The sequence below is a fragment of the Piliocolobus tephrosceles genome, chromosome 2 (assembly GCF_002776525.5).
Source record: "Piliocolobus tephrosceles isolate RC106 chromosome 2, ASM277652v3, whole genome shotgun sequence".
Taxonomy (NCBI): Eukaryota; Metazoa; Chordata; class Mammalia; order Primates; family Cercopithecidae; genus Piliocolobus; species Piliocolobus tephrosceles.
The window spans coordinates 39358831-39383038 of record NC_045435.1 but is presented as its reverse complement, the minus strand read 5'-3'; the positions used below and the strand labels follow the sequence as shown (position 1 = coordinate 39383038).

The window sequence follows — 24208 nt, the reverse complement described above, 5'->3', positions numbered from 1 at the left end:
GACTTCCCAGATTCCAGAACCATGAGAAAGAAACGTCTGTTGTTTAAGCCACCCAATCTATGGTATTTTCTTATAGCATTCTGAACTATGCCAGTTATATACTATAAAATTCCATTTATATAATGTCCTTAAAATGAGAAAATTCTAGAAATGGAGAACTCGTTAGTAATTGCCAGAGATTAAGGAGGGGTTAGATTAAGGAAGTGGATATGGCTATAAAAAGGCACCATGAGGGATCCCTGTGGGGATACAGAGGAATGTTCTGTATCTTGACTATATCAGTATCAATACTCTGGTTGTGATACTGTTTTACATAGTTTTGCAAGATGGTAACATTGGGGGAAACCAGGTAAACAGTACATAAGATCTCTCTTGCAACGCCATGTAAATCTGCAATCATCCCAAAATAAAAAGTTTAATTAGAAAAACTTCACCCATACATATATGTCTGAAACTTACTTTATAAATAACAACAGAAGCTCCTTGGCTTATGATAGGGTCACATCCTGATATAGTCATTATAAGCTGAAAATATCCTAAGTTAAAAATGTATTTAATACAATTAACCTACCAAACATCATAGCTCAGCCTAGCCTACCTTAAACACGCTCAAAACTTTGGCCTAGAGTTGGGCAAAATCATCTAATACAAAGCCTGTTTTATTAAAATATGTTCATTGTCTCCTACAATTTATTGAATAGTGTGCTGAAACCAGTATGGTCATGTGAGTACCTGAAACATAGCTTCTACTGAATGCATATCACTTTTGCATCACTATAAAGTCAAAAAAGTTCCAAGTCGGGGATGATCTGTTTATACACGCCCTGCGCACACACATATAAAGAGGGAGTGAGATAAAGAAGGTGTTGCAAGATGTTAACAATTGATGACTCTAAGTATACTGGTTTTTCAACTTTTTGGTAAGTTTCAAGTTTTCAAAGTAAAACACTGAGGGAACAGGAATAGTCTCTAGTTTCTTCACTGATCCTTTGCTCTATTTGAAATGTTCCATATCAAGATTAATCCTATCAGGCTGAGCTTCGGGCTTCCATAAGCACCTGCATCCTGATGAAAAAGGTGACAAACAATGTAGTAATGGCTTTTCAGATCTGATCTAAAGAGGATTTAAAAATATCCTGACAACTGAAGACAGAGAATGTTATATGGTAAAACATAATTACTTAAGTTTTACTGTGGGGGGGGGGAAGAAACAGCATTATTATCACCCTGCTCATATTTAGAAAGCAGGAAGTTTCATGCCTTTCAATGTGAAGGAAATTAGTTTTCTTCTTTTCTTTTTCAAAACATGAATTTATTTAATTCTCTCAAGTAAAAGAAACCTGAGTGACACCACTCTACCATGAGGCAACTCTCAGAACTACGTTCTGAGAGGATATATAATGGTATATCCTCCTTTTTGTGAGGATTTAATGGTACAATGAATATAAAAGGCTTAACACAAAATAAGAGCTCAATACATTCTGCCATTATTACTAAGAATTTACAATTACTTAAGACAAAGCAACCAAAACTTATATTTTACAAGAATGATTCATAAAATTATATTAAAGCTAATACCTCAGTTTTAGATAAAAATCAAATGAGATCATGTGTATAGTTATAAAACTGAGTTTATTACATTATAACAATTACGCAAATTGGGAATTTTGCCTAGAGACAGTATGATACAGTAGACAGAACACAATACTCAAAATCAGAGACCCAGAGTTAAGTCCTGACTCTACTGCTTCTGACTATGTGATCTCAGAACAGTATTGAAACTGCCTCAGTTTTCTCACTTTAAAACATGAGATATTAGCCGGGCGCAGTGGCTCACGCCTGTAATCCCAGCACTTTTTGGGAGGCGGAGGCAAGCAAAATCATGAGGTCAGGAGACCGAGACCATCTTGGCTAACATGGTGAAACTCCATCTCTACTAAAAATATAAAATATTAGCTAGGCGTGGTGGCAGGCGCCTGTAGTCCCAGCTACTTGCGAGGCTAAGGCAGGAGAACGGTGTGAACCCGGGAGGCGGAGCTTGCAGTGAGCCAAGATTGCGCCACTGCACTCCAGCCTGGGCGACAGACCAGGACTCTCTCTAAAAAAAAAAAAAAAAAGAAAAGAAAAGAGATATTATTTTTTCGTGACAGGATAGAAATTAAAATAGAAAATACAAGAGGCCGGGCATGGTAGCTCACGCCTGTAATCCCAGCACTTTGGGAGGCCGAGGCGGGTGGATCTCGAGGTCAGGAGATCAAGACCATCCTGGCTAACACGGTGAAACCCCGTCTCTACTAAAAATACAAAAAAAAAAAAAAAAAAAAAAAAATAGCGGGGCGTGGGGACAGGGGCCTGTACGTCCCGCCTACTTGGGAGGCTAAGGCAGGAGAAGGGCGTGAACCCGGGAGGTGGAGCTTGCAGTGAGCCGAGATTGCACCACTGCACTCCAGCCTGGGTGACAGAGCAAGACTCTGTCTCAGAAAAAAAAAAAAGAAAAAATATATACAAGAATATTTCATAAAATTAAAGCACTATGTGACATTAACAAATGTAAGTTTTCACATTTCCTGCATGAAACGTCATTCATCATTATTAAATGTCAGATTTGACAGAAAATTTCTGAAGATAATATAAGTGGTTAAGAAAATCAAGCAATTTTTTGACTGGGCGCGGTGGCTCATGCCTATAATCCTAGCACTTTGGGAGGCCAAGGAGGGCAGATCATGAGGTCACGATATCAAGACCATCCTGGCTAACATGGTGAAATCCCATCTCTACTAAAAATCAAAAAAACTAGCTGGGCGTGGTGGCAGGTGCCTGTAGTCCTGGCTACTCGGGAGGGTGAGAATGGTGTGAACCCCGGAGGTGGAGCTTGCAGTGAGCCGAGATTGCGCCACTGCACTCCAGACCCTATTTCAAAAACAAAACAAAACAAAACAAAACAAGCAGTTTTAAAAAATGGGGCCACTGGAACTAAAATATCTACTGTCTTTACGTAAAAGTCAAATACATATATTCAAAATATGTCCCTAAAGATGTCCACTGAACTTTAGGTAGTGGACTTATATATATATAAGTGGACTTATATTTGCAGTTCTGACTCTTAACATTAATTTTTTTTTTTAATTCAAGCTACAAAAATGTGTCACTTATAAAAAAAAGTTAGGTCAAAATGCCTTGCTTGCTGTAACATGTTTTAACAAAGACATTCTTGCATTTGGGTAACCGGTAACTTCCTTTCCTACAAATGTGTGCCTCCTCTGGCCTTGGAAATGTGACTATCAGTCTCCATGTCACCCAGGTGCAAAATCTCTTCCCTCCTTAAGTTTCATAGTCTTCAAGTCCCAGTGAGTCTTCCTTCTCAATGTCTATTTTTTTCTATCCTCACTGCCATTACGATATGTTAGCTTGCATTACTTTCTACCTGTAGTAATAATTTCAAACCATTTCCTTGCTTCCAGTCTCTCTGCCCTTATAGTCCATTCTATTCATTACTGCTAAATTGAATCCGAAAATCCTGCTTTTGCTGTGCCACTCTCTATTCAAAAACTTCCCCCCAAATACAAAATCCTCAGCCTAGAGTATAAGCAGAACCTGGAAGCTGAATGATCAAACACCAGAAAATCTGGTAGTCTTTTTTTTTTTTTTTTTGAGATGTAGTCTTGCTCTGTTGCCCAGACTGGAGTGCAGTGGCGTGATCTCGGCTCACTGCAACCTCCACCTCCTGGGTTCAAGCAATTCTCCTGTCTCAGCCTCCCAAGTAGCTGGGACTACAGGCATCCATCACCACGCCCAGCTAATTTTTGTATTTTTAGTAGAGGCAAGGTTTTACCATGTCGGCCAGCTGGCCTTGAACTCCTGACCTCAAGTGATCTGCCCAGCTCGGCCTCCCAAAGTACTGGGATTACAGGCATGAGTCACCACACCCAGCCTAGGAGTGGTCTTTACTACCACAGGCAGATGACATACCACCACTGAAGCCTCAGCACACGAAAAAGGTTAACATCAGGTTCACTGGGATCTATGTCCACTCAAAATGGAGATGTAGGTCACAAAGTTAAAACAGGCTCAAATTAAAAGAGAAGCAAAGAACTCAGAGTTTTAATCATTTATTTAAAATGCACAATCAATTGTTAGAATTGATACCTGAAATAAACAATAATGGAAAGTGTTTCTTTAAAATGGAAGAAAACCTACCTGGTAAAGGCAGGCTGCTGTTCCAAGGAAAAATGCAATGATGTAATTAAAATCATCACCATCACTCTGCAAAAGCAAAATAAAAGATTATTTTTGTTTCTGGTGGGAGCCCATTTCCAGAAACAATCCATCAAGATAGGCTATAACAATGTTTACACACAGTCAAAATTGTCACACACTGGTATATACAAATTCTCAAGAGTCCTAAAATGAAAACATAAAGCACATTCTAAGGCCTAAAGAGTGTGAGGTAGAGGTACAAGTGTTCCTCTACATTTCGGCCACCCCCATCAATTTCATTCCACTCAAAAGAGGAAAACCACTGGGGAAAAGTTCTGACATACTGTTAAAAGCCTCTCATCCTACTACTAAAAAAATCACGTACAAATGTACAACGCCCCAGTGGCTGACAAAGTTACTCTGGCTCACTAGGGTCATTACTTGACTCAAATACTGACAAACTTTACTACTAGTAAATATATCACCGAATTGTCCAATAAGTAATTTGATACGATTTTCTAAAAAACTGTGAAAACTGAAAAGCTACTATCCACTAGAGTGTGCTAAATCCCAATGAGAAAAATTAAGACTAATCAGTCCTGCATGCTATGCTAGAAAAACAGCCACCCAGAGGAAAAACAGATACCTCATGCATAGAATGTCTCTGAAAAGAAAACTAATGGAGACAGGTAACAACTCATGCTTTCCTATTCCTTTCTGGTTCTTCTTAAATAACTACATTATCAACTTCTTTCAATGTTTTCATACAGCAAAACATAAAGTCCGGACAGGAGCATTACGTTTTTTTTTTACTTCCAGGCAGGAGCATTAATTTGGCCTTTTCTTATATTAGAGAGAAAAAAATCTCTTTATACAATGAAAATTTCTACAAGACACAGAAGAGTATCTCATTATCATTTCTTCATAAAATAGTATAAAGGGAAAATTCCTTTTGCACTGGTTATTGGGCAACAGAACTGACTGTAAGGCAGAGGAAAGCCGGCTTATTCTAGTGAGAAGATCTTAAAATAGGAACCACTCATCTGTCTGGGATGCTCAGGCCTGTTGCACCCCAGAGACAAGGAAGGTCAACATGAAACCCTTCCAGTGTAGTAATTCTAAAACCTTAAATAAGTTCTGCTTGATTATTTTTTCTTTAATCCTTTAGTTTTTAAATGACCTTTTTTCTGATTATAAAAGTTCATTGTAAAGAATCTGGAAAATACAGCCTATACAAAAAAAGAAATTAATATAACCTATAAATGCTACAATTCTGGGAAAATTACTTCTAACCTTTTCATGTATTTCCTTCCAGTCTTTTCTGTGTATGTAGATACACTTTTAAAAAATAGATTGATACTTTCTTATACTACTTTTTAGCACTTCACATTACATCATAAACACTCTCCCAAGACAGTAAATATTCCTCAACCACAGAATTTGTAATGATTATATAACCTTTAATTGTGGGGATATACCATAATTTATTGTCCTACAATTGGATATTGTACTTTTTCTCTAAATTTAGACTTTCTAACTCTCTTAATCACCCTTTTTCTCTTTCTCCTTTCCTTCATTTTTTTTTTTTTTTTTTAATTTATGAGATGGAGTATTGCTCTGTCACCCAGGCTGGAGTGCGGTGGCGCGATCTTGGCTCACTGCAACCTCCGCCTCCCAGGTTCAAGCGATTCTCCTGCCTCAGACTCCCAAGTAGCTGGGACTACAGGGGCGTGCCACCATGCTTGGCTAAGTTTTTTTTTGTATTTTTAGTAGAGATGGGGTTTCACTGTGTTAGCCAGGATGGTCTCGATCTCCTGACCTTGTGATCTGCCCGCCTCGGCCTCCCAAAGTGCTGAGACTACAGGCGTGAACCAACATGCCCAGCCTTTGTTTATTTTGAGACTGAGTCTCGTTCTATCACCCAGGCTAGAGTGCAGTGGCACGATCTCAGCTCACTGCAACCTCTGCTTCCCACATTCACGCAATTCTCCTGCTTCAGCCTCCCAAGTATCTGGGATTACAGGCACCCACCACCATGCCTGGCCAATTTTTGTATTTTTTAGTAGAGTGCAGGGTTTCACCATGTTGACCAGGCTGGTCTTGAACTCCTGACCTCAAGTGATCTGCCTGCCTCGGCCCCCGAAAATGTTGGGATTACAGGAGTGAGCCACTGCGTCTAGCCTTAAATGCCTTTAAAACACTTAGGAGCATATTTCTACAGTCAGTAAGACTTGGGTTCAAATCTTTACTTACAATCTGGGGCAGCTACTTAACTTTAATTTCTTCTTTTGAAAACTAAAGGTTGTAGAGATTAAGTGAAATAACATTTGCAAATACAAAATACAAAGAAAAGTAACTGGTACATAGTAAATACTCAGAAACATTCACTAACTCCTCTTTCACTAACTCCTCTCTCCCTGGGGTTACTACTGTCTGCGTCATTTGAAAAATCTTTAATTGATAAAGAGAAGACTGCCTATTAGCATATTCTTCCATTTAATAAATATTTATTAAGCATTTACAAGCCAGGTACTTTGTTACTATCCCTAGTACAGAAAAGAGTTAAGTCCGGCCAGCACAGTGGCTTAAGCCTATAATCCCAGCACTTTGGGAGGCTGAGGCGGGCGGATCACGAGGTCAGGAGATGGAGACCATCCTGGCTAACACGGTGAAACCCCATCTCTACTAAAAATACAAAAAAAGTAGCTGGGCATGGTGGCGGGTGCCTGTAGTCCCAGCTATTCAGGAGAATGACGTGAACCCGGGAGATGGAGCTTGCAGTGAGCCAAGGTTGCGCCACTGCACTCCAGCCTGGGTGACAGAGTGAGACTCTGTCTCAAAAAAAAAAAAAAAAAAAAAAAAAAAGAAAAAGAAAAGAGTTAAGTCCACATCAACTTAAGGAGGTCACTCTAATTAAGAAGGCAGATACATAAATCAATAATTACCATCCAAAGTAATAACTGATGGCACAGGTGTGTGTAGAGGATACTTAAGGGAGCCCAATGGAGACACATCTAATTCTGCATAGAGAAAAAAGAAAGGCCAGGGAAGGCTTCCTAAAGGGAGTAAAGCTTAAAGGCTGGGTCTTAAAGGCTGGTCTTAAAGGCTGAACCAGGTAGACAAGGTAGGAAGAGAATCAAAGGCAAAGGAATTAACATGTACTGTGTCAAAGAGGGAGGAGATTAAGATGACTCAGAGGCTTCTGGTTTAGGCAACGCTTGAATGATACCATGCACTAAGTTGAGTGTATAGGAAGAAAAGTAATTCAAGAGCAGAAAATACTGAGCTCACTGTGGACATGCTATTCTGGAGTTGCTAGTGGGACATCCAAATAATTATATTTAGCAGATATTTCAGTCTGCTTCAGGAAAGAGTTTGATCCAGAGATCTAACTTGGCAGTCTTCTATTTTAATAGTAGTTAGTTAAATGAAAGGCCTATGACAATCAAGTAAAAATCTCAATTCTTGATTAGCTCCTAGATTAGAGAGAGGAACAAAACACTATACAGAACATTCTGGGGGCAACTGTGGAAATTTGAATACAGATTTTCTATTAGGTAATACTATACCAATGTTAAATTTCTTTGGTGTGATTAAGAGGATTATGATTACGTAAAAGAATATCTTAGCCCTTAAGACATACATACTGAATTCAATTTTGGAATAAACTGAGATGATACCTACAATGTTAACTTTCAAATGACTCAGTGAAAAAAAAAAAGGAGGAAAATGGTAGGTAGGTATATGGGGTGGATGTTAATTCTACTGTTCTTTAAACTTTTCTGTAAGTTTGAATTACTTCAAAATAAGATGTTATGTCATGCAGGGAAAGGAAAATACAAATATTTAATACAAAGTCATGCAGCCACTAAAAAGAACAGAATAGGTCTCTGTGTACTGTGAAATAATCTCCTACATATTTTTAGACTTAAAAAGACGCAAATTAGTATTGAGTATGCTATCATTTCTATAAAAATTTTTTAAAGAATTGCATAAGTAAATATAGAAATACCTATATACTAGCATATGCACATAATCTCCCTAGAAGGATGACTCTGAGGAAGAAAATTGGGAGAGAATTACTTTTCCGTAAAAATATCAACTCTTATAGGCTTTGAAAATTTTCAAGTGCATATTTTACTGCATGTGTGTGTGTGTTTATGTATATATATATGTATTTTTTCAAAAAGGCCATTATGAAAGTAACCAAGAAGAAGGCATGGAGTTGGAAGAATACAAAGCCAAGGACAGAATACTGGAGAATGCCACTATATAAAGGACAGGTGGAGAAGAAAGTCTATCAAATAAACTGAGGAATAGGAAGAGAAACAAGGAAACAAAACAAAACGGGAGAAAATGGTTTCATAAAAATGAATGGATAAGAGATTTGTCAAGAAGAAAAATGTAGATACATTAAACTATTAACAGTGATTTGTGTCTATGCTTCCTGAAATAAAATTTATTTTTTGAAATTAAACAAGGAAATGTTTAAAAGGAAGAACATAATGATAGATGAGGCAGAGAGGGTACATAAGATAAGACTCTAAAGAGTAGCTGCTGTATTTGGCAATTGAAAGGACACTGGTGAGCTTAATGGTGGATATCTAAGAGAATTACAGGAGTAGAAAAGACATCATAGTAGACTAAGAAACAGAGGGCAAAGGAACAAGACAACAAACATATTCTACTCTCTCAAAAAATTAGAAGAGAGCATATGTAAAGAGGCTTTTTTGGTTTTGTTATTTTTTTGTTTTTTAAAGAACAGCAGGGCTGAGGGAAACGAGCCAGTAGGGAAGCGGAGATGAAACGTAGGTGAAGGAATAGCCAGAGGTTGGAAGGTGGGCAGAGGACAGGAACAGGGACAAAAGTGGGAGTGGATAGTGGTGGGGAAACAGAGACAGGGAGGAAGGCAGAGGAGGGGAAGAAGAGGGCAGAGGTAAGGAGTTCCAATACAAATCTTTATGAATGTCACTATTCACCTTTAGGGGATACTAGAGTACCAATGTATTGCTCTGAAAAGAAATAAAGTAAATTTTCTTTTAAAGATGAGGATGGGGCCAGGGGCAGTGGCTCATGCTATAATCTTAGCACTTTGGGAGGCCAAGATGGGAGAACTGTTTGAGGCCAGGAGTTTAAGACCAACCTGGCCAATATAGCGAGACCCTGTCTCTTTAAGAAAAAAAAGATGACGATGAAGGTAAACAAAAGCCTCATATAATAGCCACACAATGTATTAGGAGGATACTATTAAAATGTTTATAATAATTAGGGAACATTTACTTTTTAATATTAAGTGAAAAAAAGGACATAATGGATGTATGTACCTATATGAAAATTTGGAGATAATTTTTATTTTATTCTTTATACATTTCACCCAATTCTTTTTTATGTTATTTTTATTTTATTTATTTATAACTTTTTTATTTTCTTTCTCCATTTTTCAATGTTATTTAATCTTTATTATCTTCTATTTCATAGCACTGTCCTGTATGATCCCCTAATTCTGTAACAATGAATTAACATATAATCAGAAAAAATACTTTCATTTCTTTTGAATGAAAGTAGACACCATATCTTAGCATAGACATGTCACTAAATAAATGAAAAAGTTCTGTTAAGTATTAGCAGGGACATAATTTGTTTTCTTTTTTTTGAGATGGAGTCTTGCTCTGTCGCCCAGGCTGGAGTGCAATGGTGTGATCTTCGGCTCACTAGAACCTCCGCCTCCTGGGTTCAAGCAATTCTCCTGGCTCAGCCTCCCAAGTAACTGGGATTACAGGCCCCTGCCACCGCACACAGTTAATTTTTATATTTTTAGTAGAGATGGGGCCAGGCTGGTCTCTTGGCCAGGCTGGTCTCGAACTCCTGACCTCGCGATCCACCTGCCTCGGCCTCCCAAAGTGTTGGGATTATAAGCATGAGCCACAGTGCCTGGCCAGCAGGGACATAATTTCTTTAAAAGGTATTAACAAGTCTATAGGAAAGAAGATAATAAATAAAAGCAAGTTGATGACTTCTGCTTTGTAGAAGCTTTTACAAACAATTTTAGAATCAGAGAAATCTTAGACTGTCTGTCCTAAGACCTAAGAAATGGTCCCTGGGCTTATGTAGTCTAAAACCTTCGTTTTGCAGAATTGCAAGATGAGATACAAGAAGGTAAAATAACCCATGTAGGGTCACAAAGTTAGTTACTGGCAGATGGGACCCAGGTATTCTAACTTCCAGGCCAGAATTTCTACTGAGATATCAGAAGATTCCATTTGTTTTCTAATGTGCCATATGCAAATTACTTTCAGGTTGGTATTAGCCTAATTAATGTAATCATTTCAAGGTTGATCCTTAAAGAAATACATGTAATATAAGCCAATATGATAAAAGTTTATGCCTTCATAAGGTATCAATTCACAAGAAACTTATTACCATCTCTAAACTCAGCAAAGTTAGGAAGTGAAAATACTCTAATTTATATATTACTGTGGACACCAAAATAAACTTATGAACTTAAAAAAACTATACCCATCCTAAGCCTCCCCAGTCTAAACTTAGATACTAAGAAGAACTTCAGTGCTACATATTTGAATAAATCCCTTGCTATCACCCTATGAGGCAGTTAATAATCTGGAAGAAACAAACTTGTGCTGAATCTTCAAACACCATTAATAATATATAAGAATGTTGATTCATGTGGGTCCTCAAATTTAAATGAGCCTCAAGATACTAGAGATAAATGTAGCAGCCATTTCTAGCATTCAAAAAGAGTGTTTAGAATTCATGGCTTTAAAAAAGTAAGCTTTAATGTCTATATATTACTCACACTCAGGAAATACATGACATATTTTCAGTCAGATCTAAAATTATAATTCCCAAATAAGTTCTTTGCTCTTAAATCAAGTATCAGAGAAGCAGTAAGCCCACTCAATCTCGGGTACTGCCCTTCCCCCTCCCCTATCACCACTGTGATATGAATAACACCACTGTAGGTAACTTCAAAATAGATAAAACTTTAAGTCCTGTGTCCTGGGATTTACACTCAAGTCTTCAGAGCAGACCACCTCAGAAAGTTCTACCTTTACTAACCAAAAATTATCTAGAGTGATATTTGAGATTATTCCTAATGAAAATGTAATGATCAACCAGAAAGAAGGCTAAGAGTATGTCTTAAGACTAATGGCTTTAGTGAAGATAAAAAGGATCTTTTATCCAATATAAGTTGTGAACAATGATAAAACAGACTTCAATAAGGGAAAATTAAAAGTAAGAGACCTCTGGTTCCCAATTTTGTATGTATTTTCTTTCAGGTTAAGTTGGGCTAAGGATGTACTTGGAAAATTACTCTAGTTTGCACTCCTGAACCTAGCCGGTTTAAAGCTCTTAAGTTTATCATTGTATCCATTTACATTCTGACATTTCATTTTCTCCTTTTGTTCACTTATCATCCATTCCATCTTTTAGGACACAGAATCTTTACAGGGCAGATAATTCTAACACTAATATAGTGCTCCTTCATTTATCTTCACAGCGGGAAAAGGAAAGGAAAAATATTTCCAAACACCCATCACTTACCACAACATCGTACTCAATGCAGATATAAAGTCTTCAATAACTGGAACAATGGGAGTTTCTACTTTTGGTCAAGTGGATTTGCAAAGGTACTGATTTTCATTTAGGTGAGAGGATCAGAATTTGCTGGAAAATCTTTTAAAACTACCTATGAGTGACAAACTCCTTGTGGACTACATTATCCCCAACTTTGTATTCTGTTGTTTCCTTGCTCCTCTGAGAATCACTCTCAGGAACCTCAACTACTAAATGAGCGTATGTGGAATACTTCAGGTGGGTTATGGCTGAACAGACTTTAAATGCTAAGGGAACACAGAGGCAGGTACCAATGCCCTCATTTTCCAGATAGCTAAGAATCCCATATGAACCAATTCACAGTTCCCTGAATCAGGTAAGTAAGAAATGTTAAGAGTAATTTAGTCTAACACAAAAGAAAGGATTCTGTATCCACCATCAGAAACATACAAGCCTATACACAGAGTTCCCAAATTATAACTGACCTACTAATAAAGACCACTCTAACCTTTTCCCCATTCATAATTTATACCCCATGCTTCTTTCACACTCCACCACCATAGTTGTGACGAACTGTTTTAAATAAACAACAACAACAACAACAACAAAAATCTCTTTAAGTTTCTAGGGAAACTGAAATCTAACACGGGGCAGGAAGAAGTTGCAATGCCCTGCAAAATGTTCAGGCTCCCCCACAAACATATTTACCTCTACTTTGCTTGAAATGTTTGTTGCTTAAAAATCTACTAATTAAGTTAACAAAAGTTGTCTTTTTTTTCTGCTTACTAAACAGGTGCTAATAAATATTATTTAAAATGTGAGTGAAATATTCATGATTCAAAAATTAAAAATAATATATAAAAGATACATATAAATATATACCAGCAAAAGTCTCATTCCCACCAATTTTCCATCTGTCCAGTTCCCAACATGTTCATTAGTCTCTTATCTTTCTAGAGTTTCTTTATGCAAATTAAAATATATTGTTGTTCCACCAAGCTATCCTAGGTGAGGAGACTTGGGCTGAGCTGGCAGGGACTGGTGGGTGCTAGGCCAGAGGACCTGGTATGGCTGTCTCTCACTGGCTTTCTCAAAATGGCCATTGTTCTGAGAGGGCATAAATTTGTACATGTAACCTTGAAACATGAATTCCTGATTTCAGGCTCCATTATAACGGGGACTCTAATATCCTCACCTGGCCGGTGTGCAGGGGAAGGCTCAGTCCCTCCACAGGAAGAGAAGGCCCAATCCACTGCTTCCTAAGAATGGGCTGGGCAAAACAGGTTCTACTGTAACTGCCAAGTGGAGCAACACCTAACTAAAGAATATCAAAGCTCAGAGGGAGAACATTCCTCCCTTTCCAGTTTTCCTCCAATTTCTTCTTCTTTTTTTTCTTTTTAATTGAGACAGAGTCTCACTTTGTCATCAGGCTGAGTGCAGTGGTGTGATCTCAGCTCACTGCAACTTCGCCTTCCACGTTCAAGCAATTCTCCTGCCTCAGCCTCCCAAATAGCTGGGACTATAGGCGTGCGCCACCAGACCCAGCTAATTTTTGTATTTTCAGTAGAGATGGGGTTTCACCATGTTGGCCAGGATGGTCTCAATCTCTTGACCTCGTGATCCACCTGCCTCAGCCTCCCAAAGTGCTGGGATTATAGGTGTGAGCCACTGCGCCCGGCCCCTCCAACTTCTTATTATGGAGAAAGTCTATGTTTTAAAGACGGATTTTTAAAATAGACTTTTTAAGAGCAGTTTTAGGTCTACAGAAAATTAAGCAGAGAGTTCCACATATTTTTCTTCTCTCCTCTGCCCCTGATTTCTGACAAAGAGCTCCTAAAACCCTTGTAAATAAAGATGCTAGGAGGCTCATTTCCATATCTGATCTTTTTTGTTTTGTTTCCTATAGTTGGTCATTGACCCTGGTGTTGACACAGGGTCCTTTGTAATTTCTTGGTGATAAGAGCATGTGAGGCTGGACAAGGTGGCTCACACCTGTAATCCCAGCACTTTGGGAGGTCAAGGCGGGTGGATCACTGGAGGTCAGGAGTTCAAGACCAGCCTGACCAACATGGTGAAACCCCATCTCTACTAAAAATACAAAATCAGCCAGGCATGGTGCTGCACATCTGTAATCCCAGTTACTCAGGAGGCTGAGGCAGGAGAATCGCTTGAACCTGGGAGGCAGAGGCTGCAGTGAGCCGAGATCGTGCCATTGCCCTCCAGCCTGGGCAACAGGACGAGACTTCATCTCATTCATTCATTCATTCATTCATTCATATATATATATATATATAAACAGCATCTCACACAGAACTCCTAAATCCCTTGGAATTTCCCAGGTAATAAGAACATCTTTTATTCTAATCAGGTAATTCTTGGTGGGATCCTTGATGGGCCTGGTTGCCACAAAGACCAAGCCATGATTAGAAGCTAATAACTTTAAGTCCTACCCCCACCCTCTGGGGAGGGGAGAGAAACTAGAGATTGAATTAATAATCAATCATGCCTACATGAAGAACCCTCCATAAAAATCCCTAAAAGATGGGGTTCACAGAACTTCTGGGTGGGTGCCATGTGCCAGGAAGGTGACAAGCCCCAACTCCATGAGGATAGAAGTTCCTGTGCTCAGGACTCTTTCAGACCTTCCCCTATGTACCTCTTCACGGCTATTCACCTTTATTCTTTGTAATTTCCTTTATAATAAACCAGTAAACATATTTCCCTGAGTTCTGTGAACCACTCTAGTAGATTACTGAATCCAAGGAGGGGGTTGTGGGAACTTCCAATTGGTGATAACCTGAACTTCCAACTAGCATCTGAGGTGGGAGCATTCTCGTGGGACTGAACTCTTTACCTGTGATGTCTGGGTTAACTCCAGGCAGACGGTATTAAAAGTGATGTGAATTAAGGGACACCTAGCTGGTACTGGGGAATTTGTTGATGTGAGAAAACCTCCCACACATCTCGTGTCAAAAATGAAGTTCTGGAAGTACTGAGAATCGTGAGAGTACAGAAGCAAACAGTCTGTTTTTCCCTATACACCAGGTGCTTGCTTTTCCACATGAACTTTAGAATCACTATTAATATCCATAAAATAACTTGTTGAAATTTTGATTGGGATTGTACTGAATCCACAGGCCAAGTTGGGAAGAAATGACACCTAAACAATATTGAGTCTCCCTGTTTATAAATATGGAATATCTCTCCATTTATTTAGATCTTCTTTGATTTATTTGATCAGAGTTTTATCATTTTTCTCATAAAGATCTTGTACATACATTGTTAGATTTATTCTGAAGTGTCTCTTTTTGTTTGGTGTCACTATACATGGTATTGTATTTTTAATTTCAAATTTTAATTCTTTGTAGGTATACAGGAAAGCAATTGAGTTTTGTCTATTAACTTCATATCCTGCAGTCTTGCTATAATTACTTAATTCCAGGCTTTGGTTATTGTTGTTGATTTAGGGCATATTCTACACAGAAAAAGAATCAACAATATTCTACATAGTCATGTCATCTGTGAACAAAGACAGCTTTATTTTTCCCTTCCGAATCTGTATATCTTTTATTTCCTATTCTCATCTTATTGCATCAACTAGAACTTCCAGTATGACGTTGGACAGAGTGGTAAGTAGGGACATCCTTGCCCTGTTCCTAGTCTTAGGGGGAAGCATCAGTTTGTCACCATTAAAGATGATGTTAGCTGTTAGGTTCTTTCAATAGATGCTGTTTACCAAATTGAGGATGTTTTCCCTCTATTCCTAGTTTGCTCCAAGATTTTACGATGTATGGGGTTTGGATTTTGTCAAATGCTTTTTCTGTACCTACTGATATGATCAGGTGATTTTTCTTCTTTAGCCTGTTGATGTGATGGATTAATTGGCTTCTAAGAGTGACTAGCCCTGCATACCTGGGATAAATTCTACTCGGTTGTGGTGTTATTTTTGCACATTGTTGGATACAATTTGATAGTATTTTGTTGAGGATTTTCTATCTATATTCATGGTCTGTAAAGTCGTCTTTTTAAAATGTATAATAGGCTGAGAAATCTCAGAGCTGTCAGTCAGTTACACTTAAGTGGTAATTAATCAGATTATTGTTCTTCCGAAACCTAAAACTCTATCAATTGCAATGAGCCAGAGACATTAGTGATCAGAGGGAAGACAAGGAACAATAAAGAAACAAGGTAGGCTTTAGCCCGTTGCAGTATCTCAAAAGCATAAAAGCTGTAATTTATACTACTTTCCTCAGTTTTTAAGTTTTAAATCAGAGGAGAAAAAAAGAAATCAGCCCAAGAGGAGGGATATAATATCTGAGTGGCTGAAATAAATTATTGTTCCCTTAAACTGGTTTTGTGAAATACAATAGCCTTGTCTGAATTTTAACTTAAAGGTAATGTAGTCTAAGCCCCAGGTTCCATAACTTGTATACTGTTTTATAAGTCAAAGATAGTGAGGCTCTGCGGTGGTCAATATTTTCTCTACCCAAGCCCAAGCCTGCTTCGCCAACAACTCTTCACACCCTATACTACTGTTATTTCTACTATGTTGAGTACAAAAAAAAAAAAAAAAGAAAGAAAAAAAAAGAGTATCTTATTTATAAGCTTTTTCTATCAGCAATCTCCAAATTGCCTTTGTTTCTTCTTTTTGTTAGGTAATCTAAACAGCTGAAAACTGAACTCCTTCTGCTGGAATAAATCTGATCTGGCATGTGGATAGGAAATAGGCCAAGGGAAGGCAGCCGGGTGTCCTGTGCCTAAAAGGGGAGAGGAGCTTTAACCTGCGGGTAAAGGGTGTTTGGAAGAAGAATTAGGAAGTCATAACATATCCTTTAGGAACAAGCTCTGCTGCTGAAACCTGTGATGTCATCTGCTGTTGGCTTTACATGGCTAAACAGATGCAGAAAGATACCCTCTGAGGGTTCCCCAAAGTAACAGCAATTTAAAAACAGAATATAAAGTATGCTGAGTGGATTTTTACAAATGGTATTCTGTACTTAATGCTGACCAATGAAAGAGGACTGATTTATAATGTGGGAGTGTCAAGAGTCCTTCAGAGGAAGTGAATAGAAATACAGGAAAGGAAAGCTGTGCAGTCTCAAATGTGCTAAACTTGAAGAAAATTTCAAAAAGTTTACAAAAAGTGTAAGAGAAAAAAATCAGTATATTCTGATAGCTATAGTTTCTGAAAAGAACTCCACTTGAAAATGAAATAGCTAGAAATATCTGAATAAATTTGTGGTTTTCCAGGAAGCTCAAGTTTTAAGAAGCCACTAACAAAAAAAGAAAAAGGAGCAGATGAACTAAGTAGGGAATATGCAGAAGAGGAACAAACACAGCCCACGTGTGCCCTCTTCATTCTTCCACTGCTGTCTGTCTACTCAGATCTTCCAGGGCCCGCTCAACTCTCCTCCACAAAACCTTCCTTCTCTAATCCTGATTATACTGACCTCTCCCCCTTTCCAACTCTGTGTATTTGGCAATTACTTCCTTGCCTCCCCAGTTCAACTTTCAGTTATGAGACTGCAAGGCCTATGTCACACACATCTTGGGGTCCCCAGAGTGCCTATAGTGCCTGCTAAAGAGCAGATGATCAATAAACATGTGACGATGGAATCAAAGAAGCCAACCAGTGCTTTTAGAAGAAAGGAGGCTAAAGCAGCTATAAAAAAAACCCACAGATTTTGAGCTTGCACTGTAAATTATACTAATACCCAATCCAATTCAAATCAATTATGTAACAAGTAGAATAAACAGGCACAGTCACCTGAAATTGCAAAAATAGCACAGTACCTGCAGGAGACTTTCTATAGCATGAAAGCCTCGAATTAAATTCAGAGCTCCACATAAAAGACTAAGGATAAATCCTACAATCCCTGACAGAGTTGCTGGTTCCAGTCGCTGGTGAGCTGGAAAATAAAATAAATAGTTAGAAATGAACACCAATACCTCACAAAGATGAACTTAGGTAAAACAAATTCACTGCTCAACTTAAATGGGTCAAACAGATACTTCATAGAATTATTTAACAATATATATTCACAATTAAATACTGTTATAAAATGAAAAATGCTTGACAACATAAAAGCTTCATTTCCCTGAAAAGTTAACTTTTCTTTTTTTTTTTTTGAGACAGGGTCACGATCACAGCCCCTTACAAGCCTCAAACTCCAGGACTCAAGCGACCCTCGTGGCTCAGATTCCTGACTCTCTACGATTACAGGCATGTGCCTCCGTGCCTGGCTAATTCTTTCTTTTTTATTATTATACTTTAAGTTCTAGGTTACATGTGCACAACGTGCAGGTTTGTTACATATGTATACATGTGCCATGTTGGTGTGCTACACCCATTAACTTGTCATTTACATTAGGTATATCTCCTAATGCTATCCCTCCCCCCTCCCCACAATAGGACCCGGTGTGTGATGTTCCCCTTCCTGTGTCCAAGTGATCTCATTGTTCAATTCCCACCTATGAGTGAGAACATGCGGTATTTGGTTTTCTGTTCTTGTGATAGTTTGCTGAGAATGATGGTTTCCAGCTGCATCCATGTCCCTACAAAGGACACAAACTCATCCTTTTTTTATGGCTGCATAGTATTCCATGGTGTATATGTGCCACATTTTCTTAATCCAGTCTGTCACTGATGGACATTTGGGTTGATTCCAAGTCTTTGCTATTGTGAATGGTGCCGCAATAAACATACGTGTGCACGTGTCTATTTTTGTAGAGACAGGGCCTCGCTATGTTGCCCAGGCTGGTCTTCAACTCCCAGCCTCAAGTGATCCTCTGGCCTTGGCCTCCCAAAGTGCTGGTATTACAGGCATGAGACACTGCATCTGGCCTTTCTCTACATTTTTAACAAAGACATGTAACTTGCATTTGGGATAGACAGTGCTAAGGAATGCTCACAACTGGCAGCAAATCATTTAGAAAAAACTTTACTGCATAAATATGTCTACTATTTACAAGTAGGTGCAAGTATTTGTAAAGGTGACTTTGCTTGGAAATTCACTGAATAATCCTACTTTTGCTGAAAATGCTTAGGAAACATTTTTAAGTACAAACATAGCTTACTTTTAAACAAAACTTTCCCTTATCTGGGTTCTAGGGCTGTATCACTGGATATGTGTGAAAGCTCATATATAATCAGCAATCTGAACTCCAAAACAGAATAGAGTCTTATAGCTATGAAGTTCCTGGTCCTCTGAATAACACTGGAAGGTAAAAATGATAAAACACCAGCTGAAGAAGTGACCATTTTATTTTCATAAATACATTCCGTTATCTTCCAGGGCTTCAGCAGCGTAAGAGTTATACAATAGCTTCCCTTCATCATCATCTTACGCTTAATAGAATTAACAACAGGGTCTACATGAAAACACAAAACTAAATACGTAATCATCTAGACCTCAAATGGGAGACAGAGGGAAAGAGAAGACAACAGAATCACATTTAGAGTATTTTATTTAAATCACTGAAGTGTAAACGCCCTAACAATTAAGTTAATGAGGTGGAACATTAATATAAGGGCGGGCTTAAATCTCTGCAACTTATATTCAGCCATTACAGCAGAACATCTTCCCTAAACAGTTACAAAAACACAAGAATCCACATATCACAAAAAAGTATTTATTCCCCAAGTTCAGCAGAAAGTGCTTATGTAACATTTTCTTAAACTTCTTTGGTGCCCAAGCTGCCTGCTCTCAATTTCCTTGAGATTTTACTATGACAATAGAAAATTAAATGTCTCTATTCAACATTGCTTCCAAGTGTTATATCAGTAAAGAAAAAAAAAAATTTCACAATTTAAAAATCTATCTAATTGGTCTACACATTAATTATGTTTTGCAGCCTCCCTCCCTACCCCTTTTCAGTAGTGAGTAAGGGAAAACTGGCCTGTACTAAAAAAGGAAATTCTTAATATACGTCTCAAGAATAAAACCACCTGGCAACTGAATAGGTTATATAAATCATACTCCAATGTATATAAAACAAGTTTACCTTACGAAAAACCTCAAATAATATTCTGTATTATAACTAAAAAACCTTAGCTTTTTCAGTCAAGTAAGGTGTAGCCATTATTCAATGGAAAAATACTACCATTTTAGTGTATTGATGAATACCTATTTAAGAAATAAAAAATACATATATGTAAATTAAATATTTCTTAAATTTCTAACATTTGCCTCTTAGCCTTAGAACACTCTTTATAATGATAGTATACCACTTATAAATTATTTCAAAATGACCAAAAATATTTAAAGGCATAAAAGCCTTTAAAAATCATAAGCCTCCTTTAACAAGAACACAGTACACCTTTGATGAAGGACAGGCTGGCGCTGTGCCAAATCACTGTGGGGAAGAAATTCTAGTGATTCCCCCACTTCCACCCCCACCCACTTCCCAGGTTCTGTGGCTTGTACCTTGAGAAATTATCAAGAGAATACTTCATCTGCCCACAATATAAGAAGGTGACACTCCTTAAGAATAATTTCTCATTTTAACAAACTGAACTAGATATCAACCACATTTTAATGTATTAGCTATTTATGCTATTTTTTTTACTTCAGTAAAACAGATTTTAGATCCACTATTATCCTAAAATGCTTAATTTGGCACTATTCTAGGTACTATAATATTTGGTGTACAGTATTTGTAACAATAACAAATGAGAGCCAGTGTAGAAAAACAATAATTTTGCTGAATCCAAAGCAGTGTCACCTGGTCAGTTTTTGTTTTGTTTTGCTTTTGTTATTATTGCCTTCTGCTACAATGCCTTTTCTTTAGTCTTCTTGAACCCAAGGATGGCATGTTGATAACAAAATTAAATGTTTCCGAAAATGTACCAATGGTTTATGGAGACTCTGCAAAAGTTCCTAAAGAAGTAAGAATAAATCCCTTGGAAACAAAGGGCTATTGGTTTCAGTAAATTAATATATTTATTCAGTAAATACTTTCTGGCCTGGTTCTGTGTAAGATGCTATGCTTTAGAAGATACAAAAATTGAATTACATGTTCCGCCCTCAAGGCACTTCTAGTCTTTTATAAAAGAGATAAACAGATAAGTATATGAAAGTAATAAGCATTCTAAGCTAAAAGAGGCAAGGAATGATGAAGTTGAAAGATAAAGTAAGGGGAGGGTGGTGACTAGAACCAGGAAAGATCTTTGTAGATAGATAAAATGTAGTCAGGTACAAAGAAGAAATGCATTCCATGCAGAGAAAAGAACGTGAATGTGATGGAGATGGAAATGGGAGAAACAAATAACAAAAGCATCAACTACTATTACTACTACCAACAGTGACTGCTCTCAACACACCAGGCACGAAGTGCTTTATATACTTGGTCTCACTTTATCCTTCCAACAACCCAATGCAGTAGGCACTATAATTATCCTGCTCCCCTCCCCCAGAATAGGAAAGGTTTAGGGACATTAAATAATTTGCTCAAGGGCACAAAGTACATGAACTGGATTTAGATACTTCTGGAATTCATGTTCTCAGCCATTCTGCTATTGGGCATTGCTAGTGGTTTGGTTTGGTTTGGCTCAAAGCGATGTTTGTGAAAAGTGGGGAGAAATAAAGTCAGAAAGGGAGGTGGACACAAATTCATAGATAGTATACAATTCTAGGCTAACAATTATGGAAAATTAGACAATAGGGAGCCACTGAAGAACAACAGTCTCATATGATGAAGGTTATACTTAAAGCAAATTAATCTATTAATGGGTTGTAAAGAGATCAAAAGTAAGGGAGGGAGAAATAATATTTTTCTGAGTACCTTCTCACTAAGCACACATTGTCCCATTTACCCTTCAGAACTGCATACTTCATTGATGAGACAGAAATGACTAACTTCTCTGTGACTGAACTGGAATGACTAATTTTTCTGTGCCTAAACTTTCCCATCTGTAAAGTAAGATTAAATACGTTTTTATAAGTCAGACAGCCAGAAGGACCATCTTCACAATTAGCACTTAGGTCTATCTACAATTCTACATTAGGAAGTAATGAAGATCTGAAAGTAATGAAATGTAGAGAAAGGCCAGATGCAGTGTCTCATGCCTGTAATACCAGCACTTTGGGAGGCCAAGGCCAGAGGATCACTTGAGGCTAGGAGTTGAAGACCAGCCTGGGCAACATAGCGAGGCCCTGTCTCTACAAAAATCTGAAAATGTCTTCCTTCTTACCTCTTCTGGAGCATGTATCACATTCTACTATGTGTTTTACTTATTGGATTGTATTTCCCTTTCCCATTCTGAGTACAGTTAATGTGATTACTATATTTCTAAAAAATGCTTCCACAAAATTTAGCATAATACTTTAGAGAAAAAAATGATAAATACCTGTTGGATTATGAGGGGTCTGTGTGTGTGTGTGTGTAAGAAAGAGAGATTAGTAAATCTGTTTGGCTTGTGGGCACTAGCCAAAACAGAGCAGCATTTTCAGGCAACTGACAAATTATCTAGAAAATGATAAAAGAGATTAAAAATATACAAGTGTCAGAGAAACTGACAGAAGTGTTTCCATCAGTTTAAACCCTAAATTTAGGGTTTTATGAAGTTTTCTTTTTTAAAGCACAACATAAAAGTAAAAAGACTAACACCACTAAATATTGGTGAAGATGTGGAGTAATCAAAATGCTTATAAATTGCTTGTTGGAGGGCGGAGCAAGATGGCCGAATAGGAACAGCTCCACTCTCCAACTCCCGGCGCCAGTGACACAGAAGACCGGTGATTTCTGCATTTTCAACAGAGGTACTGGGGTCATCTCACTGGGGAGTGCCGGACAATCAGTGCTGGTCAGCTGCTGCAGCCCGATCAGCGAGAGCTGAAGCAGGGTGAGGCATTGCCTCACCTGGGAAGTGCAAGGGGGAAGGGAATCCCTTTTCCTAGCCAGGCGAACTGAGACACACAACACCTGGAAAATCGGGTAATTCCCACCCCAATACTGCGCTTTAAGCAAACAGGCACACCAGGAGATTGTACCCACACCTGGCCGGGAGGGTCCCACGGCCACGGAGCCTCCCTCATTGCTAGCATAGCAGTCTGCGATCTAACCACAGGGCAGCAGCGAGCCTGGGGGAGGGGCGCCTGCCATTGCTGAGGCTTAAGTAGGTAAACAAAGCCCTGGGAAGCTTGAACTGGGTGGAGCTCACAGCAGCTCAAGGAAGCCTGCCTGTCTCTGTAGACTCCGCCTCTGGGGACAGGGCACAGCTAAAAAACAACAGGGGAAGCAGCGGAGGCCTGTGCAGACCCAAACGACTCTGTCTGACAGCTTTGAAGAGAGCAGTGGATCTCCCAACACGGAGGTTGAGATCTGAGAACGGACAGATTGCCTGCTCAAGTGGGTCCCTGACCCGAGTAGCCTAACTGGGAGACATCCCCCACTAGGGGCAGTCTGACACCCCACACCTCACAGGGTGGAGTACACCCCTGAGAGGAAGCTTCCAAAGTAAGAATCAGACAGGTACACTCGCTGTTCAGCAATATTCTATCTTCTGCAACCTCTGCTGCTGATACCCAGGCAAACAGGGTCTGGAGTGGACCTCAAGTAATCTCCAACAGACCTACAGCTAAGGGTCCTGACTATTAGAAGGAAAACTACCAAACAGGAAGAACACCTATACCAAAATGCCATCAGTACGTCACCATCATCAAAGACGAGAGGCAGATAAAACCACAAAGATGGGGAAGAAGCAGTGCAGGAAAGCTGGAAATTCAAAAAATAAGAGCGCATCTCCCCCTGCAAAGGAGCGCAGCTCATCGCCAGCAACGGATCAAAGCTAGTCAGAGAATGACTTTGACGAGATGAGAGAAGAAGGCTTCAGTCCATCAAGCTTCTCAGAGCTAAAGGAGGAATTACGTACCCAGCGCAAAGAAACTAAAAATCTTGAAAAAAGAGGGGAAGAATTGATAGCTAGAATAATTAATGCAGAGAAGGTCATAAATGAAATGACAGAGATGAAAACCATGACACGAGAAATACGTGACAAATCCACAAGCTTCAGTAACCGACTTTATCAACTGGAAGAAAGAGTATCAGCGACTGAGGATCACATGAATGAAATGAAGTGAGAAGAGAAACCAAAAGAAAAAAGAAGAAAAAGAAATGAACAAAGCCTGCAAGAAGTATGGGATTATGTAAAAAGACCAAATCTACGTCTGATTGGGGTGCCTGAAAGTGAGGGGGAAAATGGAAACAAGTTGGAAAACACTCTTCAGGATATCATCCAGGAGAACTTCCCCAACCTAGTAGGGCAGGCCAACATTCAAATTCAGGAAATACAGAGAACACCACAAAGATACTCCTCCAGAAGAGCAACTCCAAGACACATAATTGCCAGATTCACCAAAGTTGAAATGAAGGAAAAAATCTTAAGGGCAGCCAGAGAGAAAGGTCGGGTTACCCACAAAGGGAAGCCCATCAGACT

General features: G+C 38.6%; 1 protein-coding gene across 2 annotated transcripts in view; it reads right to left on the bottom strand.

The window, feature by feature from the left end:
* SEC22A (SEC22 homolog A, vesicle trafficking protein) overlaps positions 1–24208 on the bottom strand; it is a 75226-nt gene that overhangs the window by 10650 nt on the left and 40368 nt on the right. For both annotated transcript variants that reach the window (XM_023214831.2, XM_023214842.2), the window contains exons 6-7: positions 17566–17681; positions 4198–4263 (exon numbers count right to left, since the gene is read on the bottom strand). In XM_023214831.2, the coding sequence (XP_023070599.2) occupies positions 4198–4263; positions 17566–17681 (182 nt within the window). The remainder of the gene's footprint in view (positions 1–4197; positions 4264–17565; positions 17682–24208) is intronic.